The following is a 27480-nucleotide window of genomic DNA, read 5'->3' on the forward strand; positions in this document are numbered from 1 at the left end:
CTTCTACGCACGCTATCAGGCCTCAGGCTGCCTAGGGCATCACAGTGGATAATTTATGCACGCCCCTGCAATGGTGTTCAAACGCACTGGCACGCCAGCGTTCGGCCGACCATCCCCCGTTACCACCCACAAGCGGCACTTCCTGTCAATCACTCTGCAATGGGTCTGCGTAGCCGCTGCGATCTCAGTCCCGCTCGCAATAGCTAGTTCGTGCATGCGCACATTGCGATGCATATGCATGCGCAGTACGTAACAATCGGACGATTGCGTGCGTATTAGCAACTGCGATCCTTGCTGAATCAGGCCCAATATTACATGTTGTAAATATTCAAACCCAGTTCGAACATTAGAGTTGATAAATGCACCACCGTAATTATGGTCATTACTCAAAGACTTAAGTATAAATTTATTGTTGTTTACATATTTACATTTATACAGTAAATTACAGTGTGTTTGGGTTGAGAGTAGCTGTAACTGGGGTTAATTGTTCTATCACTTACTAAGGGTGTAGATTAAAGGGTAATGTGGAGTCAGGGTATTCAATGATATGATTAAATTAGATGGAATATAATACTAATGAAAAACTGCAATAAGATATTTTTATGTGTTCATTAACCTAGTCTATAGTATTGTAAATATATTGTAAGGTAAGTGCAACATTATTGATAGTAATCATTGCTTAACTTGTTAATTTTAGTAAATCCAAGGTATTAGTAAGTACGGTGTGCCAAGGTTTAGGACTAATTGATTTATAGCCCTTTGTGGCTGAATATACTGTATCATAACTTCCATTTGTTACGCTATTTCCTTTTAATAAAACTTTAACTTAACCCCTACCGGGTTAATTACTTATTTTTACTGACATTTAGCTAGGGGCTGCAGCCACAACTAGTGTATTAGCCATATGGGGGAGATGTATTATAGCAGCACATATCGTGCCGCTATAACTCTTCCTACTTCACCTTCTTACCGAGGAAAAGCAGGAAGCTCTTATGATGCACTAACGACTCATCCGCTGGAGTGGGGAAGTGAAAACTTCCCCCTCCGGCGATCCCCAGGTGAGCACACAGCCTAGGGCTGTTGCGCTGTGTCTCACTCCCAGCCGGCTCCACTGGACATGTGTGGGATCTCGCAAGCATCTTGAGGTCCCGCCTACAGCCCCCGAAGTCGGCAGCCACCACAGCAGGGACCGTTCATACACTGCCCAGCTTATCGGCGCTGCTATCTTGTAGATAGCAGCATCGCTAATGACAGGAGCGCATGTCATTTACTGCCAGCCCCCCAACAGTACATGGGGGAAAAGCGGTATCAGCGCACATAACCGCTACGGTGGTTCATACATCTCCCCCATACAGTCTATCTCAGAAGTGAAAAATAGATGAGAATTTTACAATGGTGATTATGGTGAAGATTAAAATGTGATCACTTTATCAATCATAAATAAATGCATTCAGGTAACTTAATGTACTCTTTGTTTACTTACATTGTACTGGGGTAAGACAATGTAGGTTCATACATGTGGGGCACAATTAGTTTCCTTCTAAACATCATTAAAATCTGTTTGGGCAAAACTAAATATAACTGACTTTAGCCATACTTGATTGTATATACTGTTAGTTCGCTACATAACAATATGTTTGTTAGTACTGTGTAATAGCCGGTTGGCGTCACTGTTGCTGACTTTCAAGAGCTTTTATTTGTTGTCAGTAATGAAACACCCACCATAGCAGACAGTGTATTATATCAAAGCAATAGAATTAACCAAATCTATATAGCAGAAGATCAATATTTTATTTTAAACAACATATTGAAAAGTTAGATTTTGATGACAGTTCTCCTTTAAAACAAACAAGTTGTTTTTTATAATCCAAAAATAGCATTTTTCATAGATGTAAGCAGAATTCTTATTTGAACTTTGCAAAGCAGTTTTCAGACTTATGTAACAAATAACAACTGCTACTATTCCTTTTTGGCTCATGAGTAATATAATGAAATGCAATGTCCAGTATTTGCTTTTCCCAAGGAAAATACAGAAGATACTGTATCAGGGTTGGTCTGAGTCACATGATGTACGACCATTGGTGACTTCCTCATCTAGTCTTCTGGCTTCTGCCCATCTCTAGGCACTAGATTGAGTATGACAGGTTTTGTAGTCTTTAAGTAACCTCGTGTGTCAATTCCCAGTGGGATCTGATAAATAAATATGAATGTTAATATTTCCTATGAGTTGGATTCAACAACTAAAAGCAAAGAGTATTTTTGTTTTTTTGTTTTAAAAAAGTTATTTAGCTAGACATGTTCCCACCTGTACAGGCTGCTCCCAAAATTCCCATGTATTTTGGTATTAGGTACTTATGAGAATTGCTGGAATGTTTGGGCACACAGCATTGCACATTGGGCAGAACGGGTCCCCTTCGATTCCCTAGAGCCCTGTTTAAAATTGGTGCTGAATATTTTCTAAACCTCTTCAACAAAAAATACTGCGCCTTATAGTAATCACTAATATCCAATAGTTATCTCATAAATAGAGCACAGTCGCAACTAACTCTTTCTGGGCCCCATTAACACCCGTTTTCAGGGATTTACGTCAAATATTAAGTATCTCTGGATGTATTATGGAGAGACCGCAGCAGGTACCTGCTACCTGCTGTAATCCCTCCATTCCCGCAGGCAGCCGCCTCCCCCATAGGCTTCCATGGGGGATGCGATGCTGCCAGATTTACCAATATCCGGGATGCAATGCATTCCCGATATTGGCCCCCCTCAGCTAATGCCATCTGAAGATGGCGTTAGCCGCTGTAGCCTATGGCTACACACCGCATAATTAGCTGGCGGAAGGTTCCTCCGGAACCCTCCCCCGGCAATGGCAGCCAGTCACCGGGACTGCGCAAGCACAGCAGCCCCAGCACTGGCCAGCAGCTCTCCGGAGACATCACAGGGATGGGCTCCTTTTGGAGCCTGTGTCCCTGCATGTCCCGGATAATACATCCGGCCGTTATGATCGCATTTTGCAATGCTAACATGGCCGGTACTGACATGCCCTGATCGCATTGCAAAATTAATAAATGGGCCACTTAGTGTGCCCGGTGCTAGCCATTAACAGGTTCTTCCCTGAAGAGAACTTCTAAAAAATGCTCAAAGGCTACACGTTAATAGTTATTGACTCATCTCCCTTGAGCGGCTAACAGCTAAGATGCCCCCGGTTTACCTCGTTCAGGCTGGCGTCTTGTCTGTATTCCTGCGTCGGGATTAAGATAGGCGTTGGTATTACGATGCCTATTTTATGTCCCGTGTCGGACTTCTAGCATCGAGATTTAGACCGGTGGCATCCCGGCCGCTGGTCTACTAACTACATCCTGGAAGTTGTGACCAGACCAATAAAACAGCACCGCTAAATGAACACATTAGAAGAGCAGCTGCTGTGATTTCTTACTGGAGTGTCTTTGCACGAGCGGAAAGAGAAGTTCTGCAGTAGTAAGGCGATGACTGATTTCATGTTGATCAAAGCAAATCTCATCCCTATGCAGTTACGTGGTCCAGCTCCAAAAGGAAGGAAGGTATATGAGTCTTGTGAATCTTTATTCTCCTTACTGAACCTGTGAATATAAAGAAACAATATTAGTGTTTCTAGACTAGCAACAGTGTTAGACATGGCCATGACTGATTACAGGGAAATATGGTTGAGGTGGCCCACTACTGAGTCTCATTTAAATGTATGGAATCCTAGACTTGTATGTTTTATTACATGCTTTGTAAGAAAACGATGAAACACTCCATTATTATTAACTATATTTTTAGACTGCCAATGGTATGTGTTCGGTATCCCGGCGGTCTGGATGCCGTCACTCCTATTTCCGGCGCCGTCATCCCGACCGCCGGGATACCAAAGGTAAGTATCGGGGTGTTAGGGGGGGTTAGGTTAGGGTTAGGCACTAGTGGGGAGGTTAGGGTTAGGCACCAAAAAGGGGTGATGGTGGTTAGGGTTAGGGTAGGGAGAGGGTTAGCATTCCAAACAACTAGTGTCGGTATGTTAACCTCTTCGAGATGCCGGCATCAGGATTCTAACTGCCGGGATCACAAGCGCCGGCATCCGATACCGATTCCCTGCCAACACTCTGCAGTTACTGATTACTTATTTACATCAGACTCTGTCCCGCTAGTGATGTATTCAAAAAGATGGCGCCTCACAGGAGCTAGCAAAGATTCTGGCACTGTGCCAGTCTTTGCTCTCTTCTGCGCATGCACCAACTTTTTTCACAGGAAAGATGACGCCATGTGAGATGTATAGGGAGTTGGTGCACCACACGGAGGGGCACATTATATCAGGTACGGGAAGGGGTCACGCTTCATGGTGGGACCTTAGGGTCTGATTCGGCAAGGGACGCACACTAGCAGACGCACGCACCCGGCCGCTGCAAGGGTATGCTAATCAGCATAAGATGCAGACACCCAGCCCTATATTAATCCGCCCATCTCCCTTTACTCAAAGCCTGATGAGTACGCAAGATAGCGTAAACATCAGTATCATCAAAAACCATCGACCGCATTTGCATAGTGGAGGTTGACCGGACCTCACGCAGGATCTTTGCAACTTCCTGTGTGCACGGAGTCTCATCACTGCGTGCGGCACAGCTGTGGCTAATTTATGCACGCCCCTAAAACGGCGTCCCAATGCACAGGCACACCTGCGTTCACCCGACTACCCCCCATCACCACCCACAAACGGCACTTCCTGTCAATCAATATCGGAAGGGATCTACGTTCACGCTGCGTGTAGTCTGCGTACGCTTACTCGACTGCACTGGCTAGTTTGCGCAAGCGCCGTGTGATGTATACGCATGCGCAGTACAAAACCATCATCCAAGTGCGAGCGTTCTCTCCTGTGCATTGCTTGCTGAATTAGTTCCTAATATGCCTCTGTGTAACCCATAGAAGCCAGTTAGATTATAATTTATTTATTCATTTTCTCTGTAGTTATAAAATTGCAAATTATATTCTGATTAGTTACTATGGGTTATAGCACATTTATTGAAGAGCACATAAAATTATAATTATTATTATTATTAATCATTAAGTTATTTAATAACCTTATATTTTAGATTAGATAACTCTTTGAAAGTTATCCCATAATTGAAAACCTGCGGTAAAAGTAAATTAATAATACTGATCAAAATTAGTGCATACATACTTAAAAAAAGCATTCCTATTAAATGCTGCAGACAATTACATTTAATAAATGTTGAACGGATACATTCACTATATCAAATGTGGGTGAATGTGGAAACACTACAACCTTTAGTAAGTAGAAGGGTCAATACTATAATAACATATTATGTATTATGTAAAAAAACTGCTTTGGTGGCAGATTGAATTAAGCACGCGCGATGAGACTCCGTGGGGATATTTATTTACTGGTAAGAAACATTGTCTATTTTTGCACGCACTCAATAATAGGTGCTGTTTACAGTACTGTTATACCCGGAAATGCGCACAGGAGCACATAGCGCAAGGTTCCTACTAGTCCAGGCTTAACTGGATCTTCCCTTTAGTGGGAGTAATAGCAAAGTTTGTCACATACTCCCCACTGCCAGCTCCTGAAATGGATCATTTTAAAGCCATGACAGTCTGAATCATTTTAAATATAAGGCGGCCATTAATTTATTGCGAATAACACATGGATACAAACCATTAAGCTAACTTAACACTATAAATAACGACAATGATACCACTGCATTGGTTTAAAGATCAACGTTATTTATTTATTACTTCTAAATTAATTTTAATTCAATAAGGGTGGCAAAGAAGGACGCTACCAAGAACCAGCTGTAGCCAATTGACTCTCATAAAAAATTGGGGAATGACTAAAATGCCCCCCCTCTATAACGGCATAACCTACGCTGTGAAGGACTCACCACCCTTTACTCTAGCACAGTATGGACGCTCCGTAAGGAAACGCCCGCTGTTCTACCGCAGGGGTAGGACACACTCGCCGTCTTTCAAAAGGGTAAGTGCCCCACAACGACCACTTATGCCACACGTGGCCGCTGGCTAGTAGCGCCATTCCGCCTTCTGACTCAACTTTACCTAAAGGTTAGTAAGACAAACAAACAGATAACTTAAAAGCTTTGGGCGGGTTGGTGGGACTTCCAAAGAGGCAGTACTATATTCAAATTTCTCCTTAAATAGCCCCTTCAAAAGTATATGCCCCATACCCTACTCATAAGCCGATTCTTTTGACCAATCGATACCAACGAACCAAACACTCTACCTAGCAACAGGTCCTAACCTCTAACCAATTACAAAAAATTAGGTCACTTATATAAAATATTGCTTCTCATGTAATAGAAAATATACTTAAATGTAATCAATACATCAGTTGTTGCATACAAATGGTGCTTTTTATGTATTAAACTATTAGGAGGAATTACAGCTATCCTATGGCATTAAAGTCACACTTACTCCCAAATAAATGGCCCTCATACTGCGATACCTTTCAGGCCTGAATTCCTCTGGATCTGGCCATATGTCAGGGTCACGGTGCAACACGAATGCTGGGATCACCACCACTACTCCTTCTGGGATAGTTACTCCATTGATCTCAGTTGTTTTCTTACACACGCGCTCAAGTCTCCCAGATGGAGGGTACAGGCGCAAGGTTTCAGATATTACCATATCAAGATATTCCATCTGCACCAGAGCATCGTATGTTGGTGGAGCCTGTGGGCAATGAGCACAATTTCAGTATCATGCAACATGCTATTCATGTTCATAATGTAATATATGGTATACTATTTGACATGATTCATTCTCCTTTCAAGCAAATAACTACTAATTTGAATTAGGTAATGTGACAAAAGCACTGGGGAAGTTATTAATGGGAGGTATGTATGCCCAGGTTCCTAACTTCTGTCTGGTAAATCTTAAGGCCCTCACACACAGAGCAATATAGCGGCCAATCCCACAGATTGGAACGATATCGTAGCTATATTGTTCCGTGTGTGGGCATGATATCATCCGCAGTGCTCTTGTGGGGTCATCTGTCACTCCTCCAGATCTTTCTGTATGCACAAGAGATCTGGAGAATCGAGGAAAGATCCCATGCTGGTCTATGTGGGGGGAGGGGGGCCGGCATATTTGGCAGTTGGGCACCGGATCGCTCCGTGTGTGTGGACCGCTCGATATGTCGGCCGTCGGATCACATCCCTGGGTACACATCGTACCGTGTGTACCCAGCTTTACAGTTAATGAGCAACTTGATTAGCAGATTACCTGTGAGAGGCTAATAAAAGGTGTGTCAGTTTGCTAGTCTGGGTCTCACTACCAGGGGATCAGGCTGGCAGGCTTGTTAAGAGGCACTGTTGCTAGTGACTATAAGTTCTGTATTTACATTCTGTTTTGTGAGTTGGACATTAGGTCCTTCCTACCTGTGTTTAGTTAGTTGCGGACAGCCCAGGATTCATTTTTATGATTACTTTATTTTTGTGATGCTAAATAAAATTAGCCTCGGGCACTTGTACAAAGGAACTGGTCTCGTGTGCTGTTAATTGGCTGCTGCACGAGAAAGTGCTGTCGTTTACAGCTCCCCTAACTTTATGTCAGCATAATGAGTAACAAAGCCTTCGCTTGTTTCTTAGTTTCTTTTCCGAAAAGAAATGAAGTGCTTCTGGCCTGTTCCTGTCTGTCGAATGTTATGTGCTCAGGAAACCAGTAGGAGGGATCCAACACTCTCATTAGTATTAGTCTTACTAGCTGAAGAAACAACCTTTCAGCAGCACTTTCTTCAGGCCGTCATTCAGTTTGGAAGTGCTGCAAAATGGAATGCACAATGGAAGCAGTTACAGTAGAACACACTTACATGTTAGGAAATATTCTATTTACCTTGTTTGGGAGAAAGGAATCTATTTCCTGCTGAAGTTTAGTTTGGACATCAGGTTTAGTGGCCAGATGGTAAGACAGGAACATTAGTGTAGTGCTGGTTGTCTCGTAGCCAGCCATGATGAAGATAAGTCCCTGAGCCATAATCTCAGTGTCTGTCAGCGCTATGAAATAGATAGAAAGTTGTTAATAATATTCCCCTATTTATAGGTGATTTATGATGGTTCATTATGATATAGTACCATTATGATTTCTGGACCAATCCAAAGGAATCAGAACACCATTACAGAAGTGCAATATTATGGTAGTAAAAAAAACACCATACAATCAAATTGCAAAATGAAGGTTCACAAACAAGTGCCCAAAACGGGAATTGGTATGTTATACCGCCGGACGTCAGCCTGGCAGATGAAATACTGATGCTGGAAGGCCGGCATATGGAATTCCCGACAGTATAAAGGATATCCATCACCCTCTTCCCCCCTAACCCTCCCTTAGGATTGCCTAATCCTAACCTCCCCCCCTAGTGCCTAATCCTAACCTCCCCCCCCTAGTGCCTAATCCTAACCTCCCCCCCTAGTGCCTAATCCTAACCTCCCCCCCTAGTGCCTAATCCTAACCCCCCTCCCCGCACCCTAAACCTACCTCTCCCAGGGGGGTGCCAAACCCTAACCTCCCCCCCAGGTGTGCCTGACCCTAACCCCCATTCCCCTAGTCTAACCCTCCCGGGGGGGGGTGCCTAACCCTAAATCCCCCACGGGAGAACCTAAACGCCCAGCTTAACTACGATAGGTATGCCGGGCATCGGGATTTCAGCGTGGGGCTAATGATAGGCGTCAGTATTTAGACGCCTATCATTAGTCCCATGCCGGGATTTCACTGTCGGGAAGCCGGTGGTCGGCATTTCGACCGCCAGCTTCCTGACTACATACCCCCAAAATGAGGTAAATCTCTCAAAACCTAGGGATTAGCAGCAGTAACAAATAGACAGCAAAAATAGAATAAACAAAGCAAATACAAAAACATTACCCATAAATCTCCCTGCACATTTAAATCTGCCCCACCTGTAGTGCAACATGATTTTATAATGGTGCAGATTGCTCCTTCTTTGCTCCTCTTTTTATTTGCCCATCTGTGAACAAGGTTTGGGGCTTTAATTACAAAGCACTGGCAGGGATAAGCCTCTGCTTCCCAGTGGGTTACAGATAAAAATGTAAAACGGCACCCATGGCCAGTGTAGAGCATGCCAGGCTTTACAGTGAACTGTGGGTGTCATTTTACATTTTCTCCTGCGAAACCGCCGGGAGGCTGAAAGCCACTGCTTCGTAAAAATAAAGCTCTTTCTCCACTGCTTATAGAATCTCATTTTCTATAGGAAATAGCTTACATAGGAGAACCTCTATTGTGCTGTGAATTTCAGTCTATAATAGCTGGTATATCTCTCTGAGCAGAGTGTATAAATAAAGCTTTTTACCTTTAATATTAGGACTCTCCTCCCCTGATGTATCGTTGTCTGTAGTTTGAGAATCCATCATAAGTTGTAGGAAATCTACTCGGTCCTGAAAAGGCGAATTGCTGAGGTGAGCTGAGATATACAGGATGATTATGTTGTCACTTTGGAAGCCCAACAAGTGCTGTGACCAAAATGGATGCAAGTAACCCTTTACATTCTACGTTACAAAATGTCCCAGATTCTTCAAACCTTGCGCTCTTAAGATTTAGGGACATATGTATCAAAGCTTGATGTGAGATAAAATTGTGAAATATATATCACCAACCAATCAGCTCCAAACTATCATTTCTTATACACAGCCTTCAAAATGTAAGTTAGAAGCTGATTGGTTGGTGATATATATCTCACAATTTTATCTCACATCAGGCTTTGATACATATGTCCCTAAAGGTCAGATGTCAAAATCTAATAAAGCATTCTGTAGAGACATCAGAGAATTCTCCAGCAGGCCTAACATTTGGTGTTATTTGGCTGCCACGATGGAGGAAGACTGCTTTGGCTACTTACCAAGCAATGGCAGCATAACTGTTCGTCGCATGTCAAATAACGTTATGTTTTCCTATAGTCACTCCATGGCTCTGGACGCTCCTGTGTATACTGTTTGTTACACATGCTTGGCTGTATAAGCTTGCACATGCATACTGTAGTTTGCACAATGGAGTCTATTCATGTAGTAGTGAAAAGCCCTTTATCAGTGATAACAGAGCTTTTCAACGGCACATGTGCGGAAAAGTACTAGGGAAAAAAACTCTGAAAAGACACAGAAGAATCTGAGAAGACCGGACCGCCGCACCAAGGAATACTGCATCGCATCACATAAAAGGTTGCAAAGCTATAAATCGCTTCGAACTGATGCGATCTATAGTGAAAAGTAGTAATTCAGCACCGCACATCTACATTAATAGACCACAAAGTCAGTTTGCACTGCGGTAACATCTCGCTCATCTGCATACATGTCACAACATCACTATGCTGTTGCAATACAGAAGAACGAAGATCCCTGGAGAAGCCAGGGGGTCACTTACCGCGGGACCCCTCTGGAGAATGAATTACTAATACATTGCTGTGTTATGACAACTGGTATCACTGCAATAAGTGTTGATACCGGATGTATCTTAGTGCAGAAGTATTTAAGCTGTTGATATATCTTCCCCCAAAACACTTTAGTATGTGTACAGTACGATGTAATTTCTTAGCTCCATATTTTGAAATGACAGTAGTATCCCATACCATAACCCAAACTGCCTGATTTTAGGGGACATTTCCAGGACAGTTGCAGGGCTGCCCCTCTAGCAGGTGTTGGTACACATGGTGGCATTGAAGGGTTGTGTTTAGGGGGAGGAAATGGAGCCAGGAAAATCCTGGTGCTTTAGAAGCATTAGGTCCTGGGCTGAACATGGTCACAATCCCATATTTATACAAATTGCAGGCACATAAAGAGTGGTCCAGTTGGACTAAATGTTTGGAGGGGTGCAATACGCTTCTTCTTGTTGACTTCTCCAGCCTATGTCATGCTCTTAGCAAATTTATTTGCCTAATAAAAATCAACTGTATTTTTTGCTGTGACTTCTGAAGTTCATAGGGATAAAATATTCTGTGTTCTTTATTATATATGTTACCTATGTGCCGTTAACTATAATCAAATAAATGGGCTGTAGAAAATCATTTACTGTAACATATGGACCAAATGACTGTGAATCATGATCACTTATTCTTTTAGACTTGGCAGTACCCTCATCAGCATGCCCACTACAGACCTTTCTGAGATGGATGAATAGTAGGCATGCTAATTATGTAGAAAACAATATTTAATGTTTAATCCAAATCTTCATATTAATTGTTCCTACCAATATTTGCTTATGTCTTTTAGGATGATTATGAATTAATATGACATTCTGGTTTGTTTTGAGATCCAGTGCCGTTCTGTTTTGTGTGGTTTGTGAGTTCTTTGGAAATGCCCCAGTGAATAGCAGCAGAGGATTTCTCTTTCTCTAATTTTATAACCTGATTTTTTTTACATGTGCTTCATGCTAATTTATTATCATTTTTCTATTTATAAATTTATTGAGTCTCTTCATTTTTTTTAGGGAAGTCTGGTCAGTCTTTGGGAAGTATTATATGAATGTTTGGGGTACCTCCCTGATAACATTTATTCCTAATTTAAAATCTGACTTTGTGGTCCAATGTTGACACTCTCATTAATGAGATTGTCCTACTATAGGAAAGCTCCATGTAAATGGTGGATGTTATATATATTTATTTGCAAATATATTTCTGCTTATATATCTATTCTAACTCGTTCACATTGAGGGTTACTAAGCCTTTTGTGGCAGTCAACCTTTTATAGAGTTGGTCATATTCCAACATCAGTAACTTTATTATTCAGTAACCACATAAAGTATACTTGTTTTTTTATCTTTTCTTTCAGGTGACTTTGATTTTCAGAAAAAAATATTAGTCTGCTTATTGGCATTGCAAGAAAGGTAACTAAAGGGAATCGGTATGAAATACTGACGGCTGAGTAGCAGCCGGTTCTCATACCGACGCTGGAAGCCCGATGGAGACATATCCCAACAGGGGCACGTAAGTACCCTAACCCCTAACCTCCTTGGGGGGGTGCCAAGCCCTAATCCCCCCCCAGCCCCGCTGGTGTCTAACCCTAACCCCCCTTTCTGCACCCTAAACCTAAGCCTCCAGGGGGGATGCCTAACCCTAACCTCCCCCTGGGGGTGCCTAACCCTCTCAGGGTGGGTGCCTAACCCTAAGCCTCCCTGGGGATGCCTAAAACTAACCCCCCCTCCTTCCCCGCAGATAAGTGCTAACTAACCCCGCCTACCTTCGTTCGGGACGCCGGCCATCGGGATTCCGTCACCGAGCTAAAGATAAGCGTTGGGATTCCAACACCTATCTTTAGTCCCGGGTTGGGCCTTCCACTGTCGGGATTCCGAAGGCCAGCATTCCTGGGCGGTGATAATGTAACTACATCCCAACTAAAGGTAAAGGTCGTCTGTGATGTATTTTCTTTTTTTTTTATAAAAACTACCAAGAAATACTCCAATGCTATCATGTGCTGGAGTACTGTAATTTAGGACACAAAACGTCATGATAAATGTGTTCTCTATTTCCGTATATTTATTAGAGAATAATAAAAACAAGTCTATCTTTAACTCTCAGGCTTTTGTATTGCACCCATTTGTGAAATTGTTAGAGGATAGTGACCCACAAAGTGTTGCTGTACTGGGGTCCCCTCAGGCTTGTTCCACCACCTGATATCTTCAACTCAAAAATATTTCCCCAATAAGCGCTTACTTACTGTGTGAATTCCTTTCTGCCGGCTTTCCTTAATGCGTTTTATGGCTTCCTGGAAAAAGTTGAGAACACTCACAGGAAGAAAACAGAAGTTCAGTTTGTTCAGGAGAGGAATAAGGAACGGACACAGCACTGCAAGAAAAGTATACAGAATTCTGTACTTAGGCAAATACGTAATTTCAAGTGAAAAATGAAGATCACCTGTACTGTGAATTGGTAACACTAACTACAGATCCCAGCAGAGAAACATTTGTGAGAAGCTCATTCAATAACTTACGTGTCGTTAAGAACAGAGGATTGAGAAAGGAAAAGGTGAAAAGTTTTCTTCCATTGGTCACAAATGGATCGTTGGGATTGTTCAGTGAATCTACATTTACACTGAATGATGTGCTCAGAACAATGTCCATGCTGTAGCTGCCAAAGATACTGAGAAGATAAATAGTAAGATAGCAATAAATAAACTGAAGTTACTGAAAGCTCGCTCTTAGCAAATCACTGACCCATCCCAAGCTCCTTACCTTTCCTCCAACAATTTTCTTTTCTATATTGATGTCATGCAAATTAATTCAGCTAAATAATGTCACATTGTTTACCCAATACTGTGATTGTGCACAAACTCACTTCCAAAAATATAAATAACTCACCCCCCATGTTATTAGTGCAGGTCTGCCAGGAGACTGTTTGGGCTCTGATTGCTGTGACCATGCCCCTCTGTGGGGCGTGTAGATTATACTCTTTGTAATTCCCAAGAGATGCTAATATTTGTATTAACTCCTGTATATTATATCTTTAGTGAGTTCTGATGCCATCATTCCTGATCAGTGAGTTATGATGTCATCATTTCATTCATTTAGTAAGTTATCATTGTGTATTATTATAAGTGATGACATTATTAGTTACAACGGAGATCCATGGCCCCTAGAAAGGATTTGCCTGCAGCACATTGCCTTTACATGGTCAGAGAACTATTCAGAGGCCTGTAATATCCTTATAATATAGGGTATATGGTACATTTATAGCACAGCATAGACTTTTTTAATACATCTCTTTAAAAGAGGATACAAACTAAACCGCGTTGCACCGAGGAATTTGATTTCACAACAGGGAAGGTTGCACAGAAACGGACAATAGACCCCATACTTACTGCTTCATGTTAATAGACTCTTTGTTACCTATTTTCTTCCAAACATTCTTCACTAAAAGTTGCCCATAACTTTGTATTATTGGAAACATCTGAAAGGAAGACCAATCATTTTTATTAAACTTTCCATCACTCAAATATGGAGCTAAACAAGAATATCAGATTAATATATCACATCCTTACTTAATAGAGAGTGAAAATTGTAATTCTTAAAGAAAAAAAATAAATACTGTACCACAAAGGGAATGAGAACTGTACATCCCTACATAAATAAAACAACTCTACAGATGCTATTTTATATAAAGCTGTTTAATAAAGACATTTTTAATAATGACAAGAAAACTTAAATATCTATTGAAAAGCTGTGCTATGTGATGAGATTAAGCTGCTGATTCTGAGCCAGACAAAAAGGTGGCTGTTATTGTGTTTTGTATGGGCATGGAAGCCAGATTTACTACCTTATTCTAGTGTGAGTTTCCGTAGGGCTAATGTGAGGATCCGCAGGGTTTTAAGTGGGAAGCTGCTCCGCCCACAGCTGCAACTTCATCATTAGTATTGGCACTTGCACCTGGCCTATACTGGGTGCATGAGAAGCAGGCTTCCCTTTGCTGTACGTGAATAGCATAGAATGCAAATAAGCTATACTCCCATGCAGCGAGCCTCTATGATCAGGGGGGCTGCCGCCGGCTAAAAAACGACAGGGTCACTCACCGGCTCCTGCCTCCTCCTGGCCGGGTCCTGACGCCTGCGCAATTGATCTGTCAGGTGCCGGGACCGGCACATGCGTACTAGCAGTGTGGAGCCACGAATGTGCATATCACCGGCTTCCAAAGGGCTGCATTGTCTGCAGACCCAAGGAACCGGTTAGGGCTGGCGGAAAGGCAGAGAAGTGGCTTCCTCTTGGAAGCCGCTCTCTGCTAATAGCAGCCCGGACTGGCAGTCCCAGGGGGAGGAGATACATATCCAACAGGCAGCCCCAGCGGCAGGTAACTGGCAGATGGCGCTTCCAATAGGAAGCCACTGCCAGTCACAGTGTAGCCAGTGCAGTCACGGACTGCACTGACTACACCGAGGTGGTGGATTTTGCTGGGGGTGGCTGCAGCCTCGCAGCCCCTAGGCAAAATCCACCACTGTTCCCATGACATTCCCACAAAAAGGATATCTTGCGTGTGACCGCAACGTTGCTGCCCAGCTCCTGCAGCAAGATGCCCATTTTAGCAAAAGAGAGATCCAGCCAAGACCTCTGACTCAGAATCAGGCTCTACATCTACACAGACAAAGAAGCCCTCATTTGACTATGTTATGTATAGCTAGTACAGAAGTAGCAATGTATAAATATAGATATACGTATTGCTCAGCATCAGCCTCCCTCCCCAGATGTAGCGTCTTTATGTTTTAGTTATGCCATGAAAGGTTTGCTCCAGTACACATATACCTGATACCTATATACTTTACCTGCTTTAGTTTACCACTGGTGAATGTAGGGGACAGCACAGTTCGTATCCTCTTCCACTGGTCGTCCTCAGCAATCAACACTGAAGAGTTTAAGGGTCCATTTAGACCAAAATTCTAGCAGAGACCAAAAAGTACAAGTCAGCATTGTGACTGTGCATCCAGACTGCACAGACAATCTGCCATAAGAACAAGTTGGAGGCATAGAAAACGTTCTAAGACAAGAGAATTAAGATTTAAAATTGACTCTAATCAATGTGATCAAAGTAGAAGCGTGACATATGTAACATAGCGTTTTCATTATAAAACATCCATCGCCTAAATACTAGAAACTGTTAATGGTCACACTCAAAGCAAGATACAGGCATTAGGTTGAGGGACTGTCACTCACCCTTCTGTTAGTGAATAAGCTGTAGCATTCCTTCACTAGAATGCATTTTATGATTACAGGATCCAGAATGGCAAGAACTGGCTGTCTACCATCGTAGAACCTGAAGAAAAAAATATTCTTCAGTACAAAAAAGGCTTTATTACATATACAAAATAGATTAAAAATAAAAACTAAGGCACTACAAAGAAAAACAAGTTATTATCCTCATACTCAGTGCGCATTAAGGATCTGCTGACACTGTAACGTAGCATTTTGCATGCAGCTATAACCGCAGTCGCACACAGAATATAGACATGCCGCATATTGTTTTAATCAGCGTAAGTTGCTTGTGTGTCCCATTTGCTTTGCAAATAAAACACATTTTAAGTCCATCGCACTTAGCCATGGTGGAAGATGACTGAGACACAACATGGATCACCAGATTACCGGACCACTGCACTCAGTCAGAGGTAGGATCAGTAACCTTTAAGAAAGAAAGAAATACAATAAATACATACAATGAGTAAGGGGCATATCTATAACATGTGCACATGTACACAAAATTCTGAAATCTTTACATGTGCAGTGGATTATAGTCCATATCATCCATCAATGGTCTTACAGGTCAAATGACAGAAAGGTACAATGGTCCTTCTGGAGCCCCAGGCATCAAATGGTAGCAACCAACTGAACCATGACATACACTAAGTTTAGCCTGCATCACCTTCCCTACACACTACCTCTTCACCGGATCCCATTGTTCCTACAATATGTGTTGAAGAATAAAGACCATGCATGGAAAGTATATATAAAAAATACCAATATCAAAATGGTGACGGAACCTTTCAGTGTAACATTCCAATCCAACATTTTCAGATAATTTAAAACACCCACTGTGCATTGGTTGTATTGATTGTTGGAATGCCAATCCCTTATTCTATATACACTTTAATTGGTAATAATCCTTATGTATGAAACATATTGAAAACCAGCGCATGGCTTAAACTTATTTTGGATGGACAGAGTACACTTAAGATCTCAGCAAACATCATCCACCATTAAATTCTGTGCAAAATCATTCTTTGTAACCGAACCTAAAGGCTCATACACACGGGACAATGTGCTGTATAAACGATATTGGCGAAAGATTTCCCTTGAACTTTCTGTAGTGAGGGACAAACGATATTGGGTGTACACACTGAAATATATCTTTGATAAGATATCTTTCAGTGCAGTTATCCTGCCAAATCTCTGAAAAGGCATTTCTTGATGATATTGTCCTGCCCTGTCCTGGACTTTTGTCCAGGAATGATGATGTTTGTCCATGAAAGATGACGTTTTGCCCAATTTTTGGCAGGAAAATCCGAACCCGCTCATCTCTAATTTAGATATGGACGCATCAGCAGATGAATGCCTGTTCCAGAGGACTGGTGCAAGCAACGATGTGTCTTGAAGATGATTAAGCTGCTTCAATTGGGCTGTTTGTGTCGTACTTCTCCAGCTGATAGTACTTAATTCATTATTGTTGCAGTAATATTATATACAGTAAAACAGTGGCTGTTTGTTTGCATTACTTATACATACAGACATTTCTATTTGGACTACTGCAGCAAAAAATATTCTTATTTTATTCCATTAAGGGAAATGTAACAGTTGATTGTATTTAATCACATTTTATATGGAACATGCATTTTTTGCTGTCAAGCCACCATTCTCTTTTGTTTATATACTTCATAATGTTATTATATTGTGTACAAATAGGTTAATGCAATTTGCCATTGATTAATAAAATTGTCAAGCCAGACCTGTCAGCTATCCCTCTGTCATCTCTACACTATTGTGGGGTGTAAGTATGCTCACTTGTTACGCCTGGCATTCACTAGGTGCAACTACTACTGCGTTATTGTAAAAAATAGCGCTACAGAGAAGATGCTAGAATTGTAAAAGCTTAGTAGCCATTCTATAGTTTTTAGACTCTGATTTTATTACAGACAAAAAAATTTGATTTGAAAAAGTGTCAGAGTCTAGTTTTGTGACACTAACCAAGCTTGTGACACATCAATAAGTAATTATATACGTAGCAATAGTAGGATGTAGTTGTAATGTAGTGTGTACTAGTATCACTAGTAGGCTTACAACAAAACTTGTGTTGTTAAATGCATCTACACACTGGGGACCTGATTCTGAGTCAGATGCTATGCTGGGAATGGGATTGAAATACCGGTGGCTGTTCAGAAATACTGTCGGGCTTCCACAGTCAAATCCCGACTGTGGAAGCCTGACTGGAGGATATCCCGACGCCGACTGGTAAGTATCCTAACCCCTCTCCCCCCCTAACTCTCCCTTGGTGGTGCCTGACTCTAAAACTCCCGGGGTACTGCCTAACCCCAAGTCCTCCCCGGGGGTGCCTAAACCTAACCCCCCCTTCCTGCACACTAAAACTAACTCTCCCAGGGGGTTTGCCTAACCCTAACTTTCCCCCAGTGGCGCCTAACCCCCCTTTCCCTAGCCTAACCCTAACGCTCCCTGGGGGATGCCTAAGTCCCCCCCCCCAGGGTGCCTAAATCTAACCCTCCCCCCTGCGGCTAACTCCTAAAATGCCCTGGACTTACCTAATTTGGGATGGCCTCTGTCAGGATTCTGGCGTTGGGATTAAGATAGGTGTCTGTATTTCAATGCCTATCTTAAGTCCCATGTCGGGCTTGAACAGTCGGCATTTAGACTGCTGGCATCTCGTCTGGCGGTCTAATAACTACATCCCGCAATGCTAATATTCAAGCAAATGGTCATTGTTTTTCAACTGCGCATGCATATAAATCACATATAAGTAGCTAAAAAGTTGATTTGTTCATGAGTCTCACGGTGTGTGTGTACAGAGACACAGCACCGATTGAGATGCAAAGTCTCAGATATGTATTGCGCATTTTTGGGCAGTGACCGGTAGGTGGCTACTCATATACACAAAGATGGTCCATTTTCTGGGCGTGTTATTGGGGTATTGTGGGAGTGTAGCTGAAATGGTCGCAAACTCAGGCTCTGACATTGGAGGCCATACTCTGATGGAGAATCTGACCTTGCAGCAGCATGGGGCTGGTGGCCAGTTTTGATGGTGTTACCGATGGTAGTCTGTGGATGCACCTAATGGTTTTTCAGCATCTAATGACGCTTGTAGTGGGCGTCTCAGTCCTTGCACATGCAGACACACAGCTGTACACCGGGGAAGGGATTGTACCGTAGTAGCATACAGGTACAGACGTGGCAACAAACATAGAACTGGAAGCAACTGCTTCTGACTCAGGCCCTGTGAGCCTATTTAGAGGCGTTTGCAGTTACATTTTATATGGAGATTATTCGCATTTACTAATAACTGTAAAGGCACTATTCTGACATGTATATATTGCATATGAGACTTCATTGTAGGGGTGTGCACCGGCCACTTTTCGTGTTTTGTGTTTTGGTTTTGGATCTGGATCTTTCTTCGTGTTTTGGATCTGGATTGGTTTTGCCAAAACCACCCTTCCGTGTTTTGGGTTCTGGGTTTTGTGTTTTGGATCTGTATTTTTTTTTTTAAAAAGCATAAAAACAGCTAAAATCACAGAATTTGTGTTTTTTTCTGCTCCTATGCTATTATTAACCTCAATAACCTTAATTTCCACTCATTTCCAGTCTATTCTGAAGACCTCACACCTCACAATAGTGTTTTTATATCCAAAAGGTTGCACCGAGGTAGCTGGATGACTATGCTAAGAGATACGAGTGGGCGGCACAAACACGTGGTCCATCTAGGAGTGACACTGCAGTGGCAGACAGGATGGCAGTTTGAAAAACTAGGCCCCAAACAGTACATAATTCAAAGAAAAAAAAGAGGTGCAAGATGGAATTGTTCTCCCACCCACCCTTATGTTGTATAAACAGGACATGTACACTTTAACAAACCAAACATTTCAGCGCCAGGGTCTGCCACACGACTGTGGCTGAAATTATTGGTTCGTTTGGGCCCCCACAAAACAAGCTGGCAATTAATCTGTCCCTGCACAAACTGGCTCTACGGAGGCAAGATGTCGTCCTCATCCTCCGATTCCTCACCCTCTTCAGTGTTGTGTACATCCTCATCCTCACAGAGTATTAATTCGTCCCCGCTGGAATCCACAACCACAGGTCCCTCTGTACGTTCTGGAGGCTGGTCTCCCTGGAAGAGTTGATAATTCATTTTATGAACATCATCTTCTCCACATTTTGTGGAAGCAACCTCCTACACCTTTTGCTGACAAGGTTCCCGGCTGCACTAAACACTCTTTCGGAGTACACACTGGAGGGGGGGCAACTCAGGTAAAATAGAGCCAGTTTGTACAGGGACCTCCAAATTGCTTCTTTTTCCTGCCAGTACAGGTACGGACTGTCTGACATGCCTACTTGGATGCTGTCACCGATGTAATCCTTTAACAGACAGACGCACGCTTGTCGCTGCTGCTTTAAGGATGCAGGTGCGGCTACAGCCCACACATTTCACAAAGACATAAAAAAAAAGGAGAATATTTTTATTGTTTGTGGAGCGCACTTTGAGGGTGTCACCACCCTTTAACAGACAGACGCACGCTTGTCGCTGCTGCTTTGAGGATGCAGGTGGAATCTAGACGGGATTTGGAACCGGGGACACACTACCTCCATCAATTGTCTAAATCCCACTGCACTAATGGCGGATACCGGACCCACGTCTAACACCAACATAGCAGTCAAGGCCTCAGTTATACGTTTTGCTTCAGGATGACTGCTGTCGTACTTCATCCTCATCGCTAGGGACTGTTGGAGGGTCAATTGTTTAGTAAAAGTAGTGGTGTTCCTACTTCCTCTCTGGGATGATGAACAACTCCCAGCAGCAGCAACAGTACTAGGAGGAAGTGGTTCTTGATCTTTCTCTATTTTATTTTTATCAGAGAAAGTTTGGTCCTCCATTTATGTTATATTGATATATACGTGCGGCTAAAGCGCACACAAACACAGAAAATATTTTATTTTTGCTGGAGAGTAGTGCACTTTGTGGGTTACACCACCCTTTAAGAAATGAGCCAGCCGGCTCTTTACTTATGGGACACAGGCGCACGCTTGGCACTGCTCCTTTGTTGGTGCACGTGCAGCCACAGTGCACACAATTCACAAACACAGAAAATATATATTTTTTTGGTTTGGACAGGAGTGTACTTTGGGGGTTACAGCACCCTTTAACGGTCAAGCCAGCCGGCCCTTTACTTATGACACAGGCGCACGCTTGGCACTACTTTGTTGATGCACGTGCGGCTACTGCGCACACAATTCACAAACACAGAAAAAATATTTTGTTATTTGGTTTGGAGTGTACACTGGGGGTTACAGCACCCTTTAACGGTCAAGCCAGCCGGCCCTTTACTTATGACACAGGCGCACGCTTGGCACTACTTTGTTGATGCACGTGCGGCTACTGCGTACACAATTCACAAACACAGAAAAAATATTTTGTTATTTGGTTTGGAGTGTACTTTGGGGGTTACAGCACCCTTTAACGGTCAAGCCAGCCGGCCCTTTACTTATGACACAGGCGCACGCTTGGCACTACTTTGTTGATGCACGTGCGGCTACTGCGCACACAATTCACAAACACAGAAAAAATATATTTTTTTTACCACTTGGGGGGGAGCACCCCTGATGGACAGAGCACCCCCTGGACAACACTACAGCACCCCTTTAGGACTAGGACACTGCACAGGACTTTGGAGTGGACACAGCCCCTATGGAGAACTGACTGCACAACACAGTCCAGCCAGCCCCTATGGACTTTGAAGTAGAGGACACAGCCCCTATTAACAACAGCAGCACAGCACAACACAGCCAGCCCCTATGGACTTTGAAGTAGTGGACAACAGCAGCACAGCACAGCACAACACTACTCTGCACTACACTACACTACACAGCCCAGCCAGCCCTAACTCCCACCCTCCCTCTTCACTGTCCACAGCCGAGTGAGAAAATGGCGCCGACGCGGGTACCTTATATAGGATCCAAAATCCGCGAGACCCGGAAGGCGGGATGATGACGTTTTGCCTCGATTTCAGATCCGAGTCAGGCGGGAAAAGTCGAGCCTGACTCGGATCTGACTCAGATCGGGGGGGCTCGGGGGGGTTCGGATTTCAGAAATCCGAACCCGCTCACCCCTACTTCATTGTAGTATAATATTATATCAGGTTCACCTAATGCTGCTGCTTTATATAAGCAAAGGTAGAGCAAAAAAATATTGGTGATTAATTTCCTTATAGCACATCACTTTTACCTTACCTGATTATTAATCCTTAAATGTTTTGTTATCATACACTGAACATAAAAAGGATCTTACCCCCAAATTCTTCCATATTTTTTGAAGCATTCCATGTCAAATTCAGAGACTCCCTGAAGAGAAAAAGCTTTTTTCATCAATAATACACATATAAAAAACAGGACACAGCGTAAGTAAGGGTGTAATCTATCTAAGCACAGTTTTTACAAAATGTTTATTGAAAATTGGAATCTTCGAAGAGTTTAGTGACTATTTCAATTATCTGTGAATATAATGAGCAATTCCAAAGGCCTGGAGGACGGTATCTGGTCAAAAGGTCGACAGTAACCATGTCGACATGTATAAGGACATCATAATGTCGACAGAACAACCTTGAGGACAACCTATCAAACATAAATTACATTTTTTTTCCCCCACTTATCTGACTTGTTACATCTCACTTGTTTATTATTAAGTGCAAAATAAAATACCTGTACTAGTAATAACCCCCCATTTATGCTTTCTATACCATCACTGTTACCAAGGGGACTGCAATGCTAATACTCAAATGCCGTCATTAATGCTCAGGATTCTGCATTGGAGTGATGCAAGATTGAGAAGTTTTTTTCCTCTTAAGAAACTTTTGTTCACATAAACTCCCCATATATGGGGAGTTGCCTCTATGGGACCCTAACCCAGATTACTTAAGCTGAGAATACAGATGGCTTCCACTCAAAGTGTTGAAAGACTTAAACCATGGGCATAACTACCATAGGTGCAAGGGGAGCAGTTGCCATGGGGCCCAGGGCTGACGTGGACCCATCTTCCTTGTCACAGTTACTGTACATGTGTTATATACATTTTTCATCATTGGGTGGTACATAGGGGCCCTTACAAAAGTTTGCTAGGGGGCCTTCAAATACCTAGTTACACCCCTGACTTAAACCATCGAGTATTTTTCAATAGATAGCCATAAACCTCAAGTGAAGAGTCTTTAATATATGGAGACAGATAGTGTACTATAAGCTACAACAGTGATTCTGAACCTCGGTCCTCAAAGCACACTAACAGTCCTGGTTGTAGTGATATCCATGATTGTGCACAGATGGATAAATCAAAATGACTGAGGTACTAATTAAGTCACTTGTGCTCAAGTATGGCTATCCTTAAAACCTGGACTGTTAGTGTGCCTTGAGGACCGTGGTTGGGAACCCCTGCGCTACAAACTGGCAGAGACAATAACACAAAATTCACTATAAAACATTGCACAGTAATACTTGTCTAATACCCAGCTTTGTCTGATTGAAGAATAAGACTGACTTGTTTGGGGGCCAGTTAGCATAACTCTAAGTATATGGAAGAGGGGGCGGGATTGGTGGCAACTATACAGCTGAAAGATACAGCATGATGAACTATATGTTCTTATCAAATCTGGGATTTATACAAACTCAGGATTCAGCAACCTTCTGGTCTGATACATTATAGCTGCTTCAATTTGTGGATGCAACTACATACTTACCTACTCTCCTGGGGATAAATGACGTGTCATTTAGTCCCGCCCTCTCCTCGCGCTCCCGCAATTCGCATCAGTTTTCAGTGATGGGGCTTGGCCTAATGACCTTGGAACCCGGCCCAGCCCCCCAAAGTGGCTAGCTGTGCCTGTCGGCATCTCCCGGGAGCAGATTATAAATGTCGGCAAGTATATGAACTAATAGTAACTGAGTTTTTTACAGCACATGAATGTTACTGTTCTAACTTTAAATCTTGTTGCAGAAATTTCCCACGACAGATGATACTGTATACTGTGCAAAGGGCCTGATTCAGCAAGGATTGCTATTCTGTTTATACGTATGCAATGTAGTTGCTAATATCAGCGGTGATATGTAAATATTTGCATTACGATCACAGCCTGACATAGACGCCCACTTCCCCTTACGCACATTTATATACTTTGACAACATAGCTAAACAATCGATAACATCGGACCCATATGCACAGTTAAGGCAGGTCAGACCTCACTCAGGAATTGCTTATTTCACTGCACGCTATGAGTCCTAAGGCGGCGTCTGGTATCGCAAGTGCCTAATGTATGCTCGCCCATACAATTTCGTTGAAATGCACTGGCACGTCTGTGTTCATCCGACCACCCCCCGTCATCACCAACAAATGGCACTTCCTGTCACTCACTCTACCATGGGTCTGCATAGCCTCTGCGACCGCAGTCCCGATCACAGCGTCTGGTTCGAGCACGCGCCCAATTGCGTGCGTGTAAGCAACTGCGTTCCTTGCTGAATCAGGCCCTGAGAACTCCAGTTAGGAATAATTAACCCCATAATTCTTGAACATATGGTATTCTTAAAGGAACTCTAAATAGGTCTTGTAATTTATGTAATCATTAGCTAAAACCTCCCACATTATGGCAAACTAAATTAGAGGACAAAAGTATAATACTTTGTTTGGCAAATTAAAGCATATTTTTATTTACAAACATCACATTCCAGATATAAAATAGTTGCTCATTCCAGACCATGGGGCTTGTGGTTGCTGCAGGAACTCCTGCGAGCCTCTATATTTTTAAAATGGCAATCAATTTAAAGGCAAAACCAGGTATTGCCCATAAAATGATTGCCGCTTTAAAAATATGGGAAAACTCGCAGGAGTTCTCGCAGCGTCTGCAAGTCGCAAGTTATTACATAAACCCCCATATGTTATTGTTATACATCACTCTTATGGCTATTTTGGAGGAAGAGACTCCCAACCCAATAGCAATATAAAATGCATGGAAAGAGAATGCGTGAGATTTTTTTAAATGGACAAACACATTCCAAGGATGTCTTAAACATTTGAAAACATCATCAAGAAATGTGGTTTCTAAGCAATAATTAATGAATCTGTATATGGGAGAAACATTCTGCTGCTGGCCTTCATTTTCCTAAACTTCTGGCTTCATGGATAATTTCTATTTTCTGTACATTTATATCTGCTTCTCCCTGAATGTTTTGTTGCTAGAACAGCATAGCCTATTACTGTATTTGCCCAATAAATTAGGCTTCTATTTAAATTGGTTGTGTATATTGTTATTCATGCATTCTTTTCAGGTTAATCATTCTTGGGGTCAATTTACTAAGAATCGAGATAGGTCGAGATGACCATCTCGGCTGATTTATTAATTTTTTTCCTGGTTGCAAATTTACTAAAGGCAAAAGTCGGGTGAGTTAGAGAGAGATTTCTCTCATCTCACTCGTAAAACTCAGGTGAGATAGCAATCTCGAATCATATTACAATCGGGCCAAATCGCAAGTACTATTCACCTAAAACATACAGGGCCTGATTCAGACCCGCTCGCGAGCGCTAAGCACTCGCAAGCGGTCGATGGTGCCCTAGTGCGCATGCGCGAGACCCGAATAGCGATGGCCGAGCCGTCGCTATGGGTCTCGCACCAAAGGGGCGTGCTGTCGATGGTGAGTAACAGCACGCCCCCTTTGGTGGGCGTGCTAGGGGCGTTGATGCCCAGACGGAGGCATTCCCATGGGAACGCCTACCATTTAGTTTGCCATAACCATCACTAGTGATGTCAGTGGGAGTGCTTTTGGCTGATTGAGCCAAAAGCACTCCTGGGCTTGCGGCAGCGAGACCCTACCGCAGGGTCTCGTCACAAGCCCGATGGTCGCGATGGTCTTGACCATCGCGACCATCTTTTTGGCTGCTCGCATAAGCTGTGGGTGGTCACCCACAGCTATGCGAGCGGCCATGAGGCCGCTCCAAAAATAGGTAGGACGGCCCTGATTCAGAGCGAGCGCTCTTGTCAGAGCGTCCGGCTCTGAATCAGGCCCACATTTCTCAAATTTACCATGAATCGGGATGAGAAGCTTGGGTGAGATAGGAGCAAACTCTTTGTCCAAATCACTTTTCAATCTCTCAACCCCCTGAGCTGCGAGATTTGTGTCTGTTTCTTTCTGTTAATGGTTAAAATAGGGTTAATTTTGTAAAAAAAATTACGTGAGGTCCCCCCCCCCCCCCCCCAAAAGACTAACCAGCCCCGGACTTGCCAGCCAGTCCTGGTTCTTAAAATTACAGGGAACAAAATATGTAGGGTTCCACTGTAATTTAAGAACCAGCACCAGGCAGCAGGGACAAAGTTGGTTTTAAATATAGGGATAAAAAAATTGGCATGAGGTTACCCCCAGTGGTCGAAGTGGGAATTCTGAAGTTGGGTATGGCGGTAGCCTGTGCCGTAGTCGCGCGCACAAACAAATGGGTGTGGCCATGCGTCACGAGGGTGTTGCCACTCAAAATAGTAATGTCAGCATTTCCTTAATGTCTCATGTCACCCCTGCTCCTCTTCCTCCTTCCTTTACCCGCTGCAGCACTCAAGCGCACACAGGGGGACAGACAGGGAGGACAGCACACACAGGGAGACAGGGAGGGAGGACAGCACACACAGGGGTACAGGGAGGGAGGACAGCACTAACACAGGGGGACAGGGTGGGAGGACTGTGCACAGATGGGGACAGGGAGGGAGGACAGCACACAGGGGCACAGGGTGGGAGGACTGTGCACACATGGGGACAGGGAGGGAGGACAGCACACAGGGACACAGGGTGGGAGGACTGTGCACACATGGGGACAGGGAGCACAGGACAGGGAGGGAGGACAGCACAGGGAGGACAGCACACACAGAGGGACAGGGAGGGAGGACAGCACACACACAGGGGGACAGGGAGGGAGGACAGCACACACAGAGGGACAGGGAGGGAGGACAGCACACACACAGGGGGACAGGGTGGGAGGACTGTGCACACATGGGGACAGGAAGGGAGGACAGCACACGGGCACAAGTGGGAGGACTGTGCACGCATGGGGACAGGGAGGACAGCACACACAGGGGGACAGGGAGGGAGGACAGCACACACACAGGGGGACAGGGTGGGAGGACTGTGCACACATGGGGACAGGGAGGGAGGACAGCACACAGGGGGACAGGGAGGGAGGACAGCACACAGGGGCACAGGGTGGGAGGACAGCACACAGGAGCACAGGGTGGGAGGACTGTGCACACATGGGGACAGGGAGGACAGCACACAGGGGCACAGGGTGGGAGGACTGTGCACATATGGGGACAGGGAGGGAGGACAGCACACAGGGGCACAAGTGGGAGGACTGTGCACACATGGGGACAGGGAGGACAGCACACAGGGGCACAGGGTGGGAGGACAGCACACATGGGGACACTGTATATACACAGGGGCAAAAGGGAGGGAGAATAGTAACTGATATGTGTACAGTAAGCGATAGGCTAGATATACGTATATATAACTCACCTTTTTCCTCCTCCTGCTGTGGCTGCTCCCAGTCCCTTTCCCGTGGCCCCGCTCCATCGTCCAGCTCCTCCTCAGAGTCCTGGCTGTAATGTATGCGCTGCCACAGACGCGACCCACCTTCTATTTCTCCGCACAGGATTACTTCCTGTTCTTCTCCCCAGTCACACTTCCTGATCCTGAGTGGATGCGCCCCTGACGCTGTAGCCTCCTCGTCTT

At 43.7% G+C, this 27480-nt stretch overlaps 1 protein-coding gene across 2 annotated transcripts in view; it reads right to left on the reverse strand.

The window, feature by feature from the left end:
- Positions 1–386: 386 nt before the first annotated feature.
- LOC148506303 (cytochrome P450 3A12-like) overlaps positions 387–27480 on the reverse strand; it is a 49670-nt gene continuing 22576 nt past the window's right edge. For both annotated transcript variants that reach the window (XM_088446968.1, XM_088446967.1), the window contains 11 exons: positions 22025–22077; positions 15682–15781; positions 15294–15407; positions 13842–13930; positions 12975–13123; positions 12702–12829; positions 9350–9434; positions 7879–8039; positions 6491–6717; positions 3434–3596; positions 387–2190 (listed from right to left, as the gene is read on the reverse strand). In XM_088446968.1, the coding sequence (XP_088303094.1) occupies positions 2095–2190; positions 3434–3596; positions 6491–6717; positions 7879–8039; positions 9350–9434; positions 12702–12829; positions 12975–13123; positions 13842–13930; positions 15294–15407; positions 15682–15781; positions 22025–22077 (1365 nt within the window). In that variant the 3' untranslated portion in view covers positions 387–2094. The remainder of the gene's footprint in view (positions 2191–3433; positions 3597–6490; positions 6718–7878; positions 8040–9349; positions 9435–12701; positions 12830–12974; positions 13124–13841; positions 13931–15293; positions 15408–15681; positions 15782–22024; positions 22078–27480) is intronic.

This window comes from Taudactylus pleione, unplaced genomic scaffold, assembly GCF_031769625.1.
Source record: "Taudactylus pleione unplaced genomic scaffold, aTauple2 ptg000408l, whole genome shotgun sequence".
NCBI classification, from domain to species: domain Eukaryota; kingdom Metazoa; phylum Chordata; class Amphibia; order Anura; family Myobatrachidae; genus Taudactylus; species Taudactylus pleione.